Below are 21,240 nucleotides of genomic sequence, written 5' to 3'. Positions count from 1 at the left end.
GGAGCCAGAAAACTACAGACCTGTGAGCCTGACCTCAGTGCCAGGCAAGGTCATGGAACAGGTCATCTTGGGTGCCATCACAAAGCACCTACAGGATAGCCAAGGGATCAGGCCCAGCCAGCATGGGTTTAGGAAGGGCAGGTCCTGCCTCACCAACCTGATCTCCTTTTATGATCAGGTTACCTGCCTGGTGAATGTGGGGAAGGCTGTGGATGTAGTCTACTCGGACTTCAGCAAAGCCTTTGACACTGTCTGCCACAAAAAGCTCCTGGCAAAACTGGCAGCTCATGGTTTGGACAGATTCACTCTGTGCTGGATCAAGAACTGGCTGGATGGCAGAGCTCAGAGAGTGGTGGTGAATGGTGCCACATCCAGTTGGCAGCCAGTCACAAGTGGTGTTCCCCAGGGGTCAGTGCTGGGCCCAGTCCTGTTCAATATCTTTATTGATGAGCTGGACGAGGGCATTGAGTCCAGCATCAGTAAGTTTGCAGATGACACCAAGCTAGGAGCAGGTGTTGATCTGTTGGAAGGTAGGAGAGCCCTGCAGAGGGACCTGGACAGGCTGGATGGGTGGGCAGAGGCCAATGGGATGAGATTTAACAAGGCCAAGTGCAGGGTTCTGCACTTCGGCCACAACAACCCCAAGCAGCACTATAGGCTGGGGACTGAGTGGCTGGAGAGCAGCCAGGAGGAAAGGGACCTGGGGGTACTGATAGATAGTAAGCTGAAGATGAGCCAGCAGTGTGCCCAGGTGGCCAAGAGAGCCAATGGCATCCTGGCCTGCATCAAGAACAGTGTGGCCAGTAGGACAAGGGAGGTTATTCTTCCCCTGTACTCAGCACTGGTCAGGCCACACCTTCAGGACTGTGTCCAGTTCTGGGCCCCTCAATTCAAGAAAGATGTTGAGGTACTGGAACATGTCCAGAGAAGGGCAACGAAGCTGGTGAGGGGCCTGGAACACAAATCCTATGAGGAGAGGTTGAGGGAACTGGGCCTGTTTAGCCTGGAGAAGAGGAGGCTCAGGGGTGATCTTATTACTGTCTACAACTACCTGAAGGGACATTGTAGCCAGGTGGGGGTTGGCCTCTTCTCCCAGGTAACCAGCAATAGAACAAGGGGACACAGTCTCAAGTTGTGCCAGGGTAGGTCTAGGCTGGATGTTAGGAAGAAGTTTTTCACAGAGAGAGTGATTTCCCATTGGAATGGGCTGCCCAGGGAGGTGGTGGAGGCACCGTCCCTGGGGGTCTTCAAGAAAAGACTGGATGAGGCACTCAGTGCCATGGTCTAGTTGATTGGCTAGGGCTGGGTGATAGGTTGGACTCGATGATCTTGGAGGTCTCTTCCAACCTGGTTGATTCTATGATTCTATGATTCTATGATTCTATGATTAAAACAGATTGCAGGTTTAGAGAGGAAAAATATGTGGGAAACAAAAAGGAAGAAACTTGAGGTTTTCTCTATTTACTATAATTAGGAACCTTGAAAGTGAAATTGAGATTAAGTGAACAAAGCAATGCACTAGAGTATCTCAATAGGTTGTTTGATTAACAGTAACAGTTCCATAAAAAGTGCTTTCCAAGCTTAATTTTTTTTTTGTCTTTTATCATCCACCTTTATTTATTTGAGAACTGTCAAGACTGGATTCTAATAAAGATTAAGTATGATATTTATCTGGTATGTACAAAAATTCAGGGTGATTAGGCAGACAATCAATTACAGAATGACAGAGTTTATTTGCTAATACAACAAGGAAAGTAATTATACTCAGTAACCACTGACTGACTTGATGTCCTTCATTTACTTTTAAACTAATCCACCAGCTTTGGTGGGCTCAGACTCCACAATTCTAATCCAAATCAGTAAACTGCAAACTAACTGAAAGTGTTTCTTGTGATTTTAGAATAACAAGGAAAATGTTATGTAGTGTATTTTTCTGCCTTTATGACCACTACACTACAATTAATGGGTGATACATAATTCTTATGTAATTTGGATTCTATAGTAGTGTGTGCAAATACTACTTAGGTGCCACAAGAAAGCGACCTGCGTTTCCTTAGAACTCTTCAGTTGTTTACAGCATTAAAACTAAGCAGAACACTTCAGCCTCCATACAACACGAACAATAGCACACAGTCTTTCTGTGTCTGCAGCACCTTCTTCCTGTGCCTCACCCAGCTCTCTGAATGTCTGGCAATGAAATGCCAGGTGAATAAGGAATTTCCAAAGTCCATGAGGTACTTGAGCTAGATTAATACTTTCAAAAGTATTTTTCTAAATGTCCTTTTATTATTACAATCAGTACTCAGCACACCAGACTTAGAGGTGAGTAGTAGCCAGCCTGAATCAGGAAGCTTAACTTTAACCTCTATCTGCAGTTTGGTTCATTGTACTGGTAAACTTTTACTTTAGTGCCATACTAGCATTTTATTCCTACTTCAATTAGAGTGGAACTTACTGTAATTTATTGGATGAGGCTTTGAGCAACATGGTCTAGTAGAAGATACTTGTGGCAGTACGATCTGACCTAGATGATCTTTAAAGGTCCCTTCTGACCCAAACTATTCTATGACCCTATGATGTTCAAGTATAAAGCATAACTAATTTACCAAGAGCCAGTATCATAAACACATAACAAGGAGAACTTAATTTCTCCAGACTGCTCTTTTCTATTTAAATTCTGCTTTGTTCATCCAAGTGAAATGTTAATTTACCTTGCTTATTCTCCACTGATGTGTGAGTTGCAATCTGACTTTAAAATATTTTAATTAACAAAAATAATTCCTGGAAGAAAGTATTTGAACTGAAGTCAAGAGGCAACGTAAATGGACAGAGAAGTGGGTCTGTCTTTCTTGACTTAATCTACTGCTCCACTTCCCCGAAGCAAATAAAGCCAGATGTGTATAATTCCATTAAATAACATTCTTTCAGGAAATAATGATTATTTATTTGAAATTAAATTTTGAATTGCATGTTAATGAAATAAATGCATTTGAAGCAGGAAGATGGTTGTTCCTTCTGAGGCAGTCACTTATTAGATTTTCTGTGTAAGCAGGTGAAATATGTTGAATACTTCTGAACATACAGATACTTCTGAAACACGTTATCAATAGAATATCTCAAGCTGTGATCTAAGCATATTCTTTTATGCAAACCCTCATGTAATTTTACAGTGCTTTGCTGCTGAATGGCAGTTACTCAATGTGAAGTTACTCTAACATCATTAGTTAGTTTAAATCTGACTCACCTAAGTCTATGTGGGCTGTAATTTCACTGTAAAGAAAGCTGGTGTCTTACCATTTTGCATTCACCATGTTTCTTGCTATTAAACTGTACAGATTACACCAGATTTTTGAAGCAAACTCCTGAGATCACTGCACAACTGGGGCACAATTAAACTTCTATGCAAACTAGCAGGGCTACAGTAACCTAAAAATTCAAAGTCTGTACTGACTCACAAATACTTTCTAGACATAATTTAAAAGCCTTAATTGAACATGTCCTTAAAAGAAGTCTTTTGAAGGAGAATAAATAAGCTTTATTTTGAAGCGGCAGAACATTCCCCAAGCATGCAGAATATAATGTTCTGAGCTCTGATAACAGATATGTCCTGGCGCTATTCCTGTCACCACAGATCAAAATTGTTATCGTAACTGTGGATTTTTAAAGCTCTGTGTGTAAGACCAGAAAGATTTACCCTTGTTGTGAGAGGAAGTACATATACCATGAGGGAAAATATCACTATACAAAGAGTTTCCAGGCATTTGACGATTAGACACACAGCTTAACTGCAGAGAAGAAAACTTCTGAACTGGAAGAGGATAAATAGAAGGGCAGATGTTAAAGTTGCAAGAATTGGTGAAAGGAAATTGAAGATTAAAATAATGAAATAGACAGGTGGCAAAAGAAAACAAAATGAGGCTTACTGGTACCGCGTTTTGTCCTTCAAAGAGCTCTTCACTGAATCGCTCCCTTCACTCAAATTATCTTCACCCTCTTCAGATTCCAAACTGCGATTGCAGCTCCGAATAGTTTGAAAGATATTGTTTGCTGTTGATTCTTTTTCTGGATTATTTAAACCATCTTGGCCTACTCGTTGCAAGAAATTGTCTTGTCCACTGTAATCTGAAACAAACTAGAGATATCTAAAAGATTAGCATGGGAATAAACAGAATGTTGTGTTATCTACTTTTCACTGGAGACATTTTTACAGGTTTGAAGAATAGTTAGGATATATTTCCTATTAGCCTTTAATGGGATTTAGTTTCTACTTCCAATCTCAAATGGACTGAAACACTGTAAATCAAGTAGCATAAATCATAAGTCCTGAAAACTCTTTAAAAGCTTTAGTTTTAATGTTTTTATGTAACATTTTCATGTTAAAACCAAAATAAGAAAATTCAAATGAATTGTTGCTTTTCATAGAAGAGAAGCTTGATCCACTGAGCATCTAAATTTGATTTTTAAGGAGCTGAAAACTTTCCAATTCCCCATGAGCTAAGAAGGAGGTCAGAGCATTTGACAGAAAATAGTTACTTCTTTAAGGATTTACACAATAACTTTACGTAAAGTATAAACATAGAATCATAGAATCACAGAATCAACCAGGTTGGAAGAGACCTCCAAGATCATCCAGTCCAACCTAGCACCCAGCCCTATCCAGTCAACTAGACCACGGCACCGACTGCCTCATCCAGGCTTTTCTTGAACACCTCCAGGGACAGCAACTCCACCACCTCCCTGGGCAGCCCATTCCAATGGCAAATCACTCTCTCTGGGAAGAACTTCCTCCTAACATCCAGCCTATACCTACCCGGGCACAACTTTAGACTGTGTCCCCTTGTTCTGTTGCTGGTTGCCTGGGAGAAGAAGCCAACCCCCACCTGCCTACAATGTCCCTTCACATAGTTGTAGACAGCAATGAGGTCCCCCTGAGCCTCCTCTTCTCCAGGCTAAACAACCCCAGCTCCCTCAGCCTCTCCTCATAGGGTTTGTGTTCCAGGCCTTTCACCAGCTTTGTTGCCCTTCTCTGGACATGTTCCAGCACCTCAACATCTCTTTTGAATTGAGGGGCCCAGAACTGGACACAGTACTCAAGGTGTGGCCTGACCAGTGCTGAGTACATCTGGTACTAGTGTTAACTTCTAGGTACTCCCATACTGAACTAGGTATAAACAACTAAATCTAAATTGCTACAGTAACCAGAAGAATTAAACTGAGGTCCACATAACTGTCCAGTTTAGAAAATTTTCATTACATAATGCTTTTTTATAAAATAGTAAACTATATAAAATAAAATACTATAAAAAAATGCACTTGATGGCTATGAACGCAGGCTCTTTACAGTAACAATTTCATTTACCTCTAACATTTCATCCTGGGAGTTATATCGTGGGCACAGTCTGATGAGGCTTGATGCTCCATCCAAAATTTCACAAAGCTCTTTTAAAAATACACCACAGAAAGGAACAACTTTACAGCCTGGAATATTGAGTGCCCGGTTGACCACTTTCCTGTATTCAGATGATGACTCATGTTGGGCCATAGCATCTTTCAGGCTTCTCATGGTTTCAATATCAGACTGGTCCATAAACTGCCACATTTTTAATACTTTTCTTGACCTGTTGCAAAAAGAGAACACAACATTTACTTTAAAAATTAAAATCCATTTACATTCAAGTTTAACATCCACAGTATATATATAATAGAGAAAATGATCATCATTACTGAAGAGTGAGAGACTGAGATACCTGGGGCTGTTTAGTCTGGAGAAGAGAAGACTGAGAGCAGATCTGATCAAAGTATATAAATATCTGAGGGGTGGGTGTCAAGTGGATGGGGCCAATCTCTTTTTGCTGGTCAGCAGCACTAAGACATGGAGCAATGGAAGAGAAGACTGAGAGCAGATCTGATCAAAGTATATAAATATCTGAGGGGTGGGTGTCAAATGGATGGGGCCAATCTCTTTTTGGTGGTCAGCAGCAGTAAGACATGGAGCAATGGCTACAAATTTCAACATAGAAGGTTTCACCTCAACATGTGGAAAAACTTGTTTACAGTGAGGGTGGCAGAGCACTGGAACAGGCTGCCCAGAGAGGTTGTGGAGTCTCCTTCTCTGGAGACTTTCAAAACCCGCCTGGATGCATTCCTGAGCGAACTACCCCAGGGGATCCTGCCTTGCCAGGGAGGCTGGATTTGATGATCTCTAGAGGTCCCCTCCAACCTCTAAAGTTCTGTGGTTCTCTGAAATCAAGGTCATTATTTCACAAAAATTCTTGTTAGTGGACCATTTCTTCCCCTCTTTGAATTGGTAAAAAACACAACTCAAAAGGAGAAACAAGCAGTCTGACCTACTGGAGTAGATCGTGGGTGCATAAGTAGGCTTTCTAAAACTTTATCATGTCATTGCCTTAAATTCATAAGGGCTGAGAAAAAAATAACAAATGATTAAATAAATTACAAAAAAGACAAGCCAGATGGTTTTATTTACATTGATTTTTTTCCACATTTTGCTCAAAAAATAGATTCTTTATTTTCATGGAAAGTCAGGATTATGTTGCAGCTCTCAGGCACCAGTACAGTGTTGTAGATTAAAAGAATCCTTGATTTTCAGTGAGATAGCTCCTGATGCTTCCATAGGACTGTAAGTACTGCTGGGAGTTCTTTCACCTTCTTAGCTGTATGTCTGTGCAACAATATTGCCTTTTTACCCTCCCCTGGCCCCAGACAATCTAAAATGCCTACAGAAACACTAACAGTAAAACATCCTTAACTCCACTCTCTGTCCCAAAACCACAGCTCATCAGCACTATCTTTGTGTCCTCTTTCTCTTGTGCCATGCAGATATAGCAGAGAAAAAATGAAGCCCTTAATTTGCCTTACTCACTCACAATTTACATGGCTTTGAGACCATTGATGCATTCTGCTCAAAAAGACACCCCATGCCTATGAGTGCTTCAAACGTGTTTTATATAGTACAAATGTAAATAAATAGCTCAATGAGAATCCTTACTAAACCACAAAGAGTGACAATACAAACACTTTAAAGCCTTGTTACATAAACACAACACACAAGGAGGGTCAAAGCTAAGAGACGGAAATCTGATCTCAACTCTTCCCTCTTCAGTCCAGTTTGCTCTGAACTGCCTGGGCAAAGGCACTGCTTTCCTGTTCTCCAGCCCTGTAGGAATCCACAGTTCTGCAGAAAAGCTAGCAATGAATTGCCTTTAACCCCATAATCTTCTGCAAACACTGCTAAGATAAAGACAGCATGAGATCCCAACATCAGTCAGTGTAAATAAACTGGAGGGGTTTATAAAAAAGGTTTAGCTGTTTGTTTGGGTTGCTGGTTGGGGTTTTTTGCTGTTTTCATTTGGAATTTTCTTAATATTTTTAAGGATATCACCACGATTATGTTTCATTTGTGTTGTGGAAAGTCCAACCTCAACTTACATCAGATTGATTTGATCAGATGAAGCACAACTGCTTTCCTATCTTCTTTTCACATTTTAAACACTTTGGTTAAAACAAACCAGTGGTATGTTTTAGCATGTAACAGCATGTGCCAGAGCATTTGGGAAAAAAAAAAAAACAAACCAGTTTTTAGGATGCTTCATCTTTCCAAAAAAGCTTATTAGAAAGCCATAGGGTGAGATTATGTGATTTAGCCACAGATTTCTGTTTAGATTTTGTTCTCCAGAGAGATCTGTTTAACAGAAGCTGCAGTATAATCTATCACTGGAAAGACATTTTAGAAAAGATTTGCCAGTACCTTAGTCCTGCCAGAAATTCCATTACAGCATTGTAGTTGCCCATATTCCAGCAGCACTTTGCCACATGTACTAAATAAGAGAAGACTTCTCTTTTCTCCTCCATAGAACCTGCAGTCAGTATCAGCCAGGTCACCCACGAGCTCACCTTACAAAATAAAATGGACAGTACAATCAGTCAAAGTGATGTCACTAGGAGCATTTATGCATACTTGAATTTCCTTCCATCAGGAGCTTATTAGTCACAATTTTACTTACTCACGGCTAAATCACATATACATTGTGAACACACCTTACACATTGGCATATCTTAAAAAAGTTAAATCAGTAACTACTCTAGAAATACTTCCATTTAACACAAACCTACTGTACCTTAGTATGAGATATTCTGAATATGCATCCAGGCAATGGGAGAAAATAAATGGCTTCAGGGAGTGTTAATATCTAAAGCTGCAGTGCAGATTCTCGCGAACACAGCTTACAAATCTCAATCTCACACTGAACAAACTTTGCTCTTACAACACGGACAGTGAAAGCTGACACACTCTAATTTTAATTTCAGCTTCATTTCACAAAACTGGCCATTGCATTTAATGTACAAATTGGCTAAGTCCTATACTGCTCTGAACATTTAAAGCAATTCATACTATCCATTGGCAAGATTGCAAATGAAGTAAACAGAAAATCCCATCTTCCTAAATGTGACCATACTACTTCTCTGCTTGGTGATTAATTAATGCCAGAATCAGAAATTAACCAAGAATGTGATTCTGTTTGTACTTAAACAAATAAAAAATCAAACCTTCATTTTATCAGTGTGCAGATTTTCTTTCCAGTTTATGTTCCCACAACATCCATAAAAAGTAGCTATACTTCACATGGAAATCTAATTTAAACCAACTGTTCCTTTTTACAATATGATTCCCTGGGGGGCTTGAATTTTGTCATTGTGCAAACACTTAGAAAGTAATAAACATAATTTGTTTACTGGCAGTGACCATTATTTGGTCCTGAAGGATTCAAGTGTTGATAGACAATACCAGTGTGAGCAGAGGCATCCTCTTCAGAAACATCAGAAAATGTTAGTTTGCCACTCAGGTGGTACAGACTTTTATTTAAACAACAACAACAAAAAACACCCCAAAACAAAAACCCAAGCATGCAAAATAAAATGTAAATTCATTAGTACTAACAGAAAACGTAGACGGGAATGCGAATGCAAGGAGACGGCTCAACACGAGCTACGCTATCCAAGTAATCCAAATCCTTACTGAGAGCATCAGACTTCAGGTTACAAAGCACATACTTCAGTTAGGGTGAGAAAAGTGAGCACACGCAGCATGCAATGTGGTACTGTTCACTAGCATTTGGTGCATCTAAATATTGGGATATGCATGATCCTCCCTACTTGCAGTTACTGCAAAAGCATTTAGTGCACCTAGACATTGGAATTTGCATATGCCTCCTATTCCCCTCCTACTCTGCACACAGTCCCACAGAAGCTGCTTATCAGAAGGCTCAAAGACAAATTCCTCTGAGCTTCTTCACACACAGCACTGTGGCTTACTGTGCTTCAATACTCAGACCTCACATCCAAGGCTTGATTGTACAAGCTTCTAGGGGCTTGTTCCCCCCATTTTTCAGCCAGTTCCCAACAAGAAAAAAGGGGGGGAAAAGCAGCCCACACCCAAAAACCCCCACAAAAAGTACTTCCATTTATGCAAGTCCACACAGACATAGCGTTCTGAATCTCTCATTCCTGAGCGAGAACAGTCAAAGAACATTAAAATATCTAAGTTACTATTTAATATTTCTGATGCCCACATCGATCAAGAACAATAAATGAGAAATGTGCAGATAAGAAGACACAGCTTTAATACATGCAATGTTCAAGTGTGCCCAAAAATAAAAAAAAAAAAAGAAAAAGAAAAAAAATCAACACATTTTAAAGACCAAATTCCAGAAGAAATGAGGTTACAAAATCATTCTGGTTTATATGCAGTGAAGATATAACCAGGAGTGTGCATCCTGGGGATGAAGATGCTCTAATGGGGTGTGAGGATCAGGGGACAATGGACCTATTAAGGAACAGTGTTTTGCCTGCTCTAGCCTTGGGTATGAAAAGCAAGAGCTGGAATAAACCCACTTCAAGTCAATAAGCAAAGTCACAATTAAAAGAAAACAGGCTAAGGACTGGTTCAGTAATTACTGTACATTTTTATAACTAATATGTAATAACAGAAAATATTAGGAGCAGATAATGGGTATGGAGTTTCCAACAACAGTAGAACGAGAACCAGAGCCCAATGTCACACATGGAAACATGCTCAAGAAGCTTTCCCAAATACAGCTTTAATGCTCTGTTGCTGTAGAGGCAACAATACAAAATACATAGACGTTATCGACATTGGCTGCCCTACACAGAATATATCTAACTGTTGTACCAGCTCTGAATGAAAACTTCAATGTAGCTGAAAGTTTAAGTCCTAAGTTATTTATAAAATGGAAAAACTGTACCAAAAAAAGAACCAAAAAAGCACATACCTGGAGAGCACGAAGACATGGAAAAACACCAAAAATACTCACAGCACTGGATGACCCAGGGGTCAAATGAGGGCAAAACCAGAATAAAATGTAATAAACCAAATGCATGTTAAAAAATGTTTATCAGAAGATGTGAAACAAAAGAGTTAAATCTGTGATTCAATGTTGGCATACATTTCTTTGGGTATGCTGGAATAACATTACATATTGTTTTTGGATATTATTCCCATTTTCCAGAAGCAGCTGTTAACGAATGCAAATGCCAAACATGCAATCTCATAAGGAAAAAAAAAAGAAAGTCTGGTATGAAATACCAAGTGTGGTAATGACAGCTTGATTAATATGTGTTTAAGCATTTCAAATAATAACATCATTTTAAAGAAATATGTTTTAATCTAAGGTAGTAAATATGTAAGAGCCAGGACAAAACAGTATCAAAATTGATAAAGAATGTCTAAAAAGGTGATTGAATTCAGACTCCCCACGAAGCAGCAGCCTTCAAACTAGGACACTAGGATGGTCACTTGTGGAAATTTTATTTAATAGAGAGTTTAGGACTGCTATAAACACTTATGAGGAACTCCTACAAATACTCTGTAAAAGCAAACAAAAAATTATAAAGGTCAGTGTGAACAAGGGTTTGCAGCCTTGAGATGGCGTATACATAGGCAAGAGTAAACAAGGGGGCAGGAGGCAATAATCTGCCATGATGCTGATGCTCACTGCTTGCAGAGCAAGAATTCTTGTCTTTTTCTTTTATAGGAAGAGTAGAAAATACGTTTTAAATCTTTTACTAAATAAAAAAGAAAAATAAAGTGTTTTGAGTTTCTAAATTTTAAAATAGAATGGACAAAGGCAGATATAATGGACTGGGCACAATCAGGGGACAGAACTGAGTATCTAAAGATACAACCTCCTCTTGAAAAATAATTAATATTCCTGCTTTAGAAATTCTGCTATTTTTATTATTGCTTGAGATCAGAAAAAGTGTGAGGAGCAGACTTGGATATTTGCCAGATGCAGATAACAAAAAAATTTAGTATTGGTTTATGTGTTGACTGTTTTAGGAATGAAACAGATTTGTTCCTCTACACCTGCTATAGACTACTTCCAATCACAGGTCTTTTATGTCATATCTAGCAATAGTCAGGAGTATAAATTGACCCTTCGGGTGGCTCTGAACAGCATCAGGTTTCCATAAACTTCTATTAATTACTCAGACTGTTGGTTCAGTAATCTGGATGCATCATATAGCTCCCAGGAAAGGGGATTATGGGCTTCTCAATAAGCATAGTAGCCTAGTACCTCACAACTGATTTCTTGGAAGGTTTCATCAGTTTGAGACAAGAACAGAGATTAATAAATTGAAACAGTACTGTCAGAAAGGAGGGAGCAGAGGCAATGAGCTGTCAACAAAGGTAATCTCCTCGCCAGTGAGCTTTTTGCCAACATCTGCAACAGCTTTTCTACTCCTAGTTTTTTTCAGTGAAAAGAGCTGCAAATGGAAAATAATTCAGTCAGATAACAGAGCTGGTGGGGAGCATCTCCCCAAATTAAATATGATCCCGGATCCTAGCTAGGATATAAGCAAAGAATTACTAAGTAGAACTAACAGTTACCCACTTAAAATGCCAGAAGATTTTTCTTCTAGAAGTTCTGAAGGTGGGAGTTCTGGTTGAATCAATAGGATTTAAAGGAATGGAAAATTGAAGCTGAATCTCAGCTGACTGAAGTCAGTTCCCAGTTTCGAACTCTCTGAAGATTTTATTCTACCCAGGCAGACTAAACTGATGAATATAAGAACTTTGTCATGAAGAACAATATTCCAAAGGAGGAAGTTCTTCACAGGGAGAGTGATTTGCCATTGGAATGGGCTGCCCAGGGAGGTGGCGGAGTTGCTGTCACTGGAGGTGTTCAAGAAAAGACTGCATGAGGCACTTAGTGCCATGGCCTAGTTGACTGGATAGGGCTGGGTGCTAGGTTGGAGTGGATGATCTTGGAGGTCTCTTCCAACCTGGCTGATTCTATGATTCTATGAAAGCTCTTATAAATGCATACTGGAGTATCTTGCGTATGGCATTAATGACTCATAATGGCCACAGCTAAAATAAATGACATACAAACAACACTGAAATGCAAACAAATTGAAAGGATTGCAATCTTCAGGGAAAAGCATGTATGACAGCTTAGAGAAAACTTAAGTATAAAAATTAAAACACTAGTCAATAAGCACACTCTTGAATGTTATGATTTACTGATATGGGAGCAGTTCAGAGTATATCCTCTAAAGTATGCCTCCACAGGAATCACTGACAATTTCAAATGACTTTTTTGCTACCTGGGAGCATAAACTTCCTCTGCACAGATGGTATTCAAGAAATAACAATCTTTTCAAGAACTTCATTGGAACAGAGGTTCAGAAGTGAGATACCTCACATGCCACCTCTGTACACCTCAGCTAGATGCACCTCACACAAAAGAAAAGCAAAGAACTCTGTATTTGTACTTATTCTTGATGGCTATGGAATTCATCTGAAAGTTAAATGCAGAATACTGTTTTTTCCACTTTGGAAAGCAAGTAGCACTGATAGTATTTTGGAGTGGCACTGTTTCTCTGACACCAAAACTAGGCATGAACTGTAGCTCCAAAAGCAATTTTCTAGCAGGTGGAAAAGAGCAAGTTCCTGGGAAATTCTGACTTCTGGACACTTCAGCCAGATGGATATTGAACGGTGTCTCCTCTTAAAGAGTAGTTCATTCTTGGCTGGCCTGCAGAGCTACCTCTTCAGCAGCACCACACCTGAGCAGTACCTAACTTGAGCATGAAGTACTGTCGAGGTAGCCATCTGCCAATTTATCAAGCTGACACTGCTGCAGCACAAAGCCTTCACAAATCAGGCAATGCCTAAAGTAGCCTAGCTCCGGGACCACAGACAGCACACCCTAGCCAAGAAAGTGTGCAGTAGCAGCCTGGCCAAGAAGATCAAAATACATTGTGAATGTTCCTCAGAATGAATACTAATGCTTTTTGGATGAAGTTTTTGTGTTAAATGTTACTTCAGCGTCAGAACAGGATCTACAAACTGACATATTAATCATTATCTCCTTAGCTTACTTTTTTCACACTCTCCTTCCATAGTTCTGTTTACATAAGTCATTTTAAATTCCCTTCAGAACAGAAATCATCCCAACAAACCTATAATTAGATTTCCGCTGCACTGCTGATGAGTCTGAAAAGTATGACAAAATGTATCCTGGCTTCATTACTATAATCCACATGATTGCAAGAGACAAGAAAAGTAATAAATTATAACACAATCCACTTAAAGAAGTAGATAATAACAGCTGTGTTTTCACTGAGATGGATATAAATCAGTGCCCTTTCCAGGACTACTGCACACTAATATTAAGTAGTAAATGAGCAAAATCAAACCAAATAGACACTTAGTTAAGATTTAAATACTTTCTGGTGCCCTAATACAGAGTATTAGTGACAGTACTGCATCAAATTAAGGTCAGATATACTGCAAAATAAAGTAGTCTCATTTGAAATATTCAAAGGTACAAGAGCCTCCTTCAGATCTGAGCCTGAGTACACAGGATCTGCATCAGATGTTCAGGCAATGCAAGCTCTAGCTGCCCAATGATCTCAAACTCAGTAGTATCAAAAGGTATGTCAAGTTTAAGGGGTTTTGAAATTAGCTTTTTTTATCATCTCTTACTATTTTAACTGCTCACTGCGGGGTTGGACTAGATGATGTTTAAATGTCTTTTCCAATCTAAAGTATTCTATTATAGTATTTTCTATATCTATAAACCATTTACTATGCTTTCTATAGCTGCTAGAGAATGCATTCTGTGTTTCTCATTTTGTTGGGTTTTGGAGAGTTTTTGTTTGTTTGTTTAACTGGGAATTAATTTATTGTTTATCTCTTATCAGAATGTTAATGCAGAGGTGGTACTGAGGGAGGAAACAATATATTGTCTCCACCTGCAAAGCAAGCCCATTGCTTTGTCATTGTATTACTTTACACACATTTCCCTAGCTCTTCAGTTTATAAGGCTTTTACAGCAATTCCCAAGCTACATACTCCAGTGGGTGATGTTACATGGAAGAAATGTCTTCTATTTTTATATTGCATTTTTAGGAACTTCATAACACTTGAAAGATGGAGATTTCAGAGGTGAAATCAGCAAACACAGCTGTCTGCCTAAGTTTAACACTTACCAATGCCAACAAGTAAAAGAAAATCTTTGGCCTCATCACCTACCTTCTCAAACACCTAACTAGCCATGAATATCTTTCTATAATAAAAAAACTAGCCATGAATATCTTTCTATAATAAAGTGTAGCTGATTTAACCACTGCCTACAATAGAGTAAGAAAGCAAGCAATGTTCATTCTGACAAAACCAAGTACGTGTTTAAGTCTCTGAATACAAACCAAGAAGCTGATTTTTCAGGTATCCAAAGGACGAGCATGATGATCTAGAACCATTTAAGCAAGCCATCCTGGTCTAAATTATATTGTTTGATAAAATCAAGGAACTTCAGTAACATCCAAGAACATGAAAAATTCATGTAAAGAAATAACCATCATCGATTATCATATAGTACTTATGGCAAGGAGAAAAAACACACATCTTGTTTAAAAGCAGAATTCTGAGTATATCACTGCATTCTGATTTCTCCCACTTCAAAACAGAACAAAACAAAACAAAACAAAAAACCCAAACACCAAGAAACCCTAAATCTACTTTTCACAACACTACAAGTCTTTCCACAAAGTAAAAGTGTTGTTGAAGGATGTTACTCCTATATAACTCTAAGAAGCAGATTCAAATCTATGAGGCTTTCCAAAACATGATCAGTATGAAAGCATACCACTATTAGCTGGCTACACAGACTTCCTTTGCATTTCCTGCTAACTCCACACAAAACTACCAGTGCATCCCAATGGGTGTAAGGATCACAGTTTATAACACGGATTTGATTTGCTTTACAAGACTCTCAGTAAATTTCTGTTATTAAAATGTCTGGACTTCTAGTATAATATTCAGCATAACTTTTAGATGCAATTTAAAAATCTGAGCATTTAACATTGCATCTATCTTATGAACAGATGGTTCACTTCAAATGTCTGAGTGAAATTATATAACCTTACAATGAACATTTACCATCTTAAATCTGATTAAACACTCTTCCAAACAAGGACTGGAAAGAGTTTGATATTTGTACAAACATAATCTTTTAAAAAGTATTATGAAAACCCATTTAAGCATTGCAAAAAAATAAATGCTGAACTAAGAGACAAAGTGCAGTATTTATTTATATGCTGTTATTTCACTAAAACGCTACACCTCTGTTTTGGTATTGAGGGTTTAAATTTCTGTTTTGAATGAACAATGAAGAAAATTTAAAATTTTCAACCACTGCAAATAAAGCTATGGTCAGTCAGCTGTATTTTTAATTACCTTCACTGTTTGTAAGAATGGCTTAGTGAATGATGATGCCTCACTACTCCACAGAATCACAGGTTGGAAAAGACCTTTGAGATCATCAAGTCCAAGCTATCACCCAACACTATCTAATCAACTCAACCATGGCAACAAGTGCCACATCCAGTCTCTTTCTAAACACTTCCAGGGAGGGTGACTCCACCACCTCCCTGAGCAGCCTGTTCCAATACCAGTCACCCTTTCTGCAAAGAATTTCTTCCTAATAACCAGCCTAAACCTCCCCTGGCGCAGCTTGAGACTTGTCCCCTCGTTCTGTCACTGGCTGCCTGAGAGAAAAGACCAACCAACCCCCACCTGGCTACAACCTCCTTTCAGTGCTATGCTGGAGTATTCTTTTCCTTCCTATGTCCTTTTTCAGTGACGTCCAAAAAAATCATGTTACGTGGATTTCTTTGTTGGACTACATTCAGAAGGCTGTTTGAATGATCTTGCAGTCTGGGGCAACTTTCAATCTAAGATACCACCAACTGTTTTATGTTTCCATTGCTTTGCTTTTACTTGAAGTTGTGGCTAGAAAGATCACGTTACAAGAGACTCTTTCCATGTTTACATTAAGCAATGTTTGACATAATTTTAAATGTTTATATAAACATAACTGTTTACAACATGTACATTGAACTTGCATTTCTGTGGTTGCCTTGCTGGAGGGAGGCAGAAGAGTGGCTGGGAGTAAAAGCCACAAACATGCAAGAGTCTAGAAGGGTGAAGACACAGAAAAACAAACAGGTGCCCAGGAAGACTGTGGCATACCATAAAGGTACGATAGCAACGAAGGACCACACAACACTCAAGGTAAAGCTTTAAGCAGGGCAAGTTCATGCAGGAATCACAGAACAGAACTAAATGATGAAAGGCACAGTACACAACAACGAGAGGTGACCGATAAAAGTATGTTGTTATAGTTCTCAGGGTCTAAAACACACTTAGATATTATTTTCCTAATCTCCTTCCAGCTACCTGGACTCTGTTAACTCTGCAGAATATTTTTAACAGCTTCCTCCCACAGCCTTCATACATCCATGAAAATGAAACTTCTGGTACTCAGTGCTTTACCAGCACAGGGAAAAAAAAATCCATTACTACTATTATTATCATGTGCAGAGTCTTAGAGAATCCTAAAGCCAAAAGTTTAGCAAAGGTAGATGTTATGATATTCCACTCTCCTCCTCCCACACTAGCCACTAATTAAGAACCACCTTTTAATTACACTTAGGAAGAGGAAAGAATATCTGTTAATAGCTTGATCCACTGCTTCACTGTGACAGTTCTCTGTGATCAATTTGATATTATTAGAAGCAAATGAAATACCAGCTGCCTTACTGACGAGTACATATTGTGCCCATGTCTCCACTATCATGTAACTACAGTTTTAATCAAACTCCATAAGGCTACGGGCTGTATTTATGATTGGTGATACTGAAACACACGTAGCCAAAAATCTTAATGATAAATAAAAACCAAATAGCAAAATACTGCCTAATTGTCTGTGTACATGTGGCACAGACTATAATGTAGCTTTAAATTCTTCTAGCAGAGTTAGTAAAAGACAAAAAGAAAAGGCTAAACCATTTAAGACTATTTTAAATATCTACAGGCAGGCTTGCTTCTTCCACTGCTCTAAATCTGAATTAATTACTGAATTAAAGTTACATGCTACAAACTGGCACTTGTAAGAGACTCACTTTTTTATTCTCAAATACAACTGGCTTAGCAATATACTTATCCTTATAGGGATGATATACATCATTGAAACATACAGAGAGATTCTTTACTACCTGAAAAAGATTTAAAGATGTTAGTTCCTATATTGCAACACTTTCAAGTTTGGAGTTACACACTTGCTATGAACACAGGAAAAGTCATAATTTTAAAGAAGGCTTCCTGTACCATCTTTTGGCAATAAACCCAAAGTTGCCACAAATTCAGATTATTCTATCAAACTTATTTAATAAAAGATCTTATTTAGTCACCTGCTACTGAAAATTCAAACCAAATGCATTCAGAGTACCTGAAGTAATGCTTTCTTCAAGGCATTTATAAAGAAATTATGGAAATGCTGATAGTAACAGATAAGGAAATAAACAGTCCATAGGAACAAGCTGTGTAACACAAAGAGGACTTCAGGTCAAATAGGTTAAAATGACAGAAATGTCATTCTCCTTCTATGAGATCATTTGAAATCTCAGGCAGCCACAGGAAGAAAGTAAGAGAAAAAGAGAAAATAAAAGGAAAACCAACAAGATCCATTCATCCTAGTGCCTAACTTTCCTACAATACATTAATTAAAATGCAAAATTACTTTCCATGTTTTCAGCTTCTCCGTTAAATATCTTGTGAAATATTACAAATAATTTTTTTTAAGTATTCTACAGAGTACAGAATTTATCTGTGGTCTTGCATTTAAACTTGTTCCTTTTAGTGATTTGTACTTTATATTTGCACTTTATGTATTTGTTAAACACGATCTAAACTTCAGGATTAAGAAACAACTTTTAAAAAAAGAGTTTTAATCATATCATTGTAAAAGAACACTTCTAATAAATAAAGTTCTAATTTTGGCTACATTTAGATGTCTAAAAAGAACTGTAGATGCAGACGAGTGAAGTATAACTTTCTCTGCTTCTTCCTGGTTTGGTTTGCAGTGTTTTGATACCACACTCTTACATTGTATTATTCCAAACAAAGTGATGCATCAGATCTGTTCCTTACAGCAGAATTAGCACTAGCTAACTGCAGACCAAGCAAGAAATATTTCCTCTTATGCAGACAAACCTTTTTGTTTATTTTAATTAATTTTGAGATACAAGTATTTCAAATCCATTCATCCTCATTAAATACTTGATCATTATTACACAATAGTCTGTATTTCTTCTGCATCATAGTACAACAGTGATTCAGTCTGCATCTATCACCTCTCTGTGGTGATTCACCATGTTTAACTTTTCCTTTTTCAAGCTTTCTTTGTCTACTCCACTTGGTGAAAAGTTCTCTAACTCTTTTGTTATTTTTTAATTTAACTTTAATTTAATGAATTAGTTCTTAAACAGTAGTAACCAGGCTTTCTAGAAGTTATTTAAACTTCAGTGACAATCTCCACCGTGACTGTCACCTTTCTATAGTACCTCTAGGCAAGTGAAACCTGAAAAAACCCACATTTATATATGTAAACATTTCAAATCTTTAGTGACTGGGCTATATGTCACATGAATGTCTGCCTGTCTGAAAACTTCATCCTGCAACTGCAACACTATCAGACTGTAAGATTATCTTCCTAGGAATATTTTATTTCTCTGTGAATTTCTGTACAGACCTGAAAGCTAGAATGACCCAAAACCTTTAAAATACAAATGAAATACAACCCAAGAATGCATTCCATCACATTTTATGGGGTTCCAGCAGATTACTCATGACTGAACTTCCACACAACGTACTTTGAAGCAAGTCATTGGGTGTTCAATTTCCTTGTCATGGCAGCCACTTCAATTAGTACAGTAGGTCATAAACTGATACTTGGAAACTCATAATAATAAGAAAAGACACATGGCAATATATAATGCCTGAGTCTGTTCTAGTAACTGCATGTCAGGTTTGAGCCACACTCTCTTAAACAAGGGCAGCTTCTGTTTTCCGGTCTTAGTAGCACAGGATTCACCAGCTGTATGTTTGTGCTACTATTTGTGGAGCACTTGACAGTAGCTTTAATCCATGTTATCCATCTTTCATGTCTCTACTACCATTTTTTCCATACCATTATTCACAGTGAAAAGAAAAAGATGTATTAAGAGGATCTAGAGCTATAATTTCCACCTTTCATGAATGACAATAAAGGTAATCCATCTCTCAAATCTTCATTTTTCATTTTTTGAAGTTCCTTATATATCAGGGGAAAAAAGCCACTCAGTTATTAGTTTCATCTAGCACCTGTAATAAATTAAGGTATCTCCATCTGTAGTAGAGTTCCTTGCTGTACCCATGAATTTAAGGACAAAGTGCTCACTAAATGCATATAAAACAAGGTAAGGTGTGCAGCTATTACTGGTCTCAGAGGCAAAAAAATTGCATCTCTTCCACAACACAGATGACTCAGTCCACCGACACCTGTAGCAGACAGTGACATTAAGACAGCCAAGTCTACATTGTCACACGTTAAAAATCAATTGTGTGCTTTTTTATGCAAGGTGTAAAACAGGCTGAAAGAACTGAGGCTGTCCAGCTTGGAGAAGAGAAGGCTCTGGGGAGACCTTAGATCTACATTTCAGCATATGAAGGGGGCCTACAAGAAGGCTGGGGAAGGACTGTATAAGAAGGGCATGCAACAACAGGATGGGGGCAATGGTTTTAAATTGGAGCAGGGTAGATTTAGGTTGGACATTAGGAAGAAGTTCTTTACAGTTAGAGTGGTAAAATACTGCAACTGGCTGCCCAGAGATGCGGTTGAGGAACTATCCCTGGAGATATTCAAGATCAGACTGGATGCGGCACTGGGCAGCCTGATCTAGTTGGAGGTGTTCCTTTAAGGGTCCCTTCCAACCCATTACAATCTGTTGATCTGTGTGTAAACAGGAGGTGAAAACCTTGCCACAAAGACACTAACAAAGGAGCTCTCCCTAAAGTTTTAGTTGCTTATCTTGCCTTTAAAGAAGGAGCAGAGATTCTTTTTCATAAATAAATTAATTCAATCAAGGCAGGCCCACAAATTAACTGTATACCACCTAACTGCTTATGTTGTGCACAGTCACTCCAGAACACTAAGATACTGGTTACTGCCTGGTTGGCCAAAAGCCTATTCAACCTTTGTCAAGGAATGGGCTCACAAATCCCATTTCAGTGCAAAGACCTTCTGGCCTAAGGCACATCTACAGCTTTTCTCCTTGAGTGCTAAGTTAATTGTGGTGCAGACTTCACGCTATATAATTCTTATTTTCTCTCTTTTTAAGTCGTTTTCACACTTTTCAGCTCCTTTCATCAGGCTTACAACACTATGATCTCAGAGCAGGTATCTGACAAAAATGTTTTTGCCCTGTTATCACAGTATCACAGTATCACCAAGGTTGGAAGAGACCTCACAGATCATCAAGTCCAATCCTTTACCACAGAGCTCAAGGCTAGACCATGGCACCAAGTGCCATGTCCAACCTTGCCTTGAACTGCCCCAGGGACGGCGACTCCACCACCTCCCCGGGCAGCCCATTCCAGTGTCCAATGACTCTCTCAGGGAAGAACTTTCTCCTCACCTCCAGCCTAAATCTCCCCTGGCGCAGCCTGAGGCTGTGTCCTCTCGTTCTGGTGCTGGCCACCTGAGAGAAGAGAGCAACCTCCTCCTGGCCGCAACCACCCCTCAGGTAGTTGTAGACAGCAATAAGGTCACCCCTGAGCCTCCTCTTCTCCAAGCTAAACAATCCCAGCTCCCT

At 38.7% G+C, this 21,240-nt stretch overlaps 1 protein-coding gene across 1 annotated transcript in view; it reads right to left on the bottom strand.

Moving 5' to 3' along the window:
• Positions 1-21,240, bottom strand: part of PLCE1 (phospholipase C epsilon 1) — a 165,381-nt gene that overhangs the window by 43,096 nt on the left and 101,045 nt on the right. Inside the window, exons 5-7 of the mRNA XM_064144713.1 lie at positions 7,769-7,914; positions 5,360-5,618; positions 3,924-4,132 (exon numbers count right to left, since the gene is read on the bottom strand). Of these exons, the coding sequence (XP_064000783.1) occupies positions 3,924-4,132; positions 5,360-5,618; positions 7,769-7,914 (614 nt within the window). The remainder of the gene's footprint in view (positions 1-3,923; positions 4,133-5,359; positions 5,619-7,768; positions 7,915-21,240) is intronic.

The sequence above is a fragment of the Pogoniulus pusillus genome, chromosome 6 (assembly GCF_015220805.1).
Source record: "Pogoniulus pusillus isolate bPogPus1 chromosome 6, bPogPus1.pri, whole genome shotgun sequence".
NCBI lineage: Eukaryota > Metazoa > Chordata > Aves > Piciformes > Lybiidae > Pogoniulus > Pogoniulus pusillus.
The sequence above is the reverse complement of the archived record's forward strand: the minus strand, read 5'-3'. Positions and strand labels throughout refer to the sequence as shown.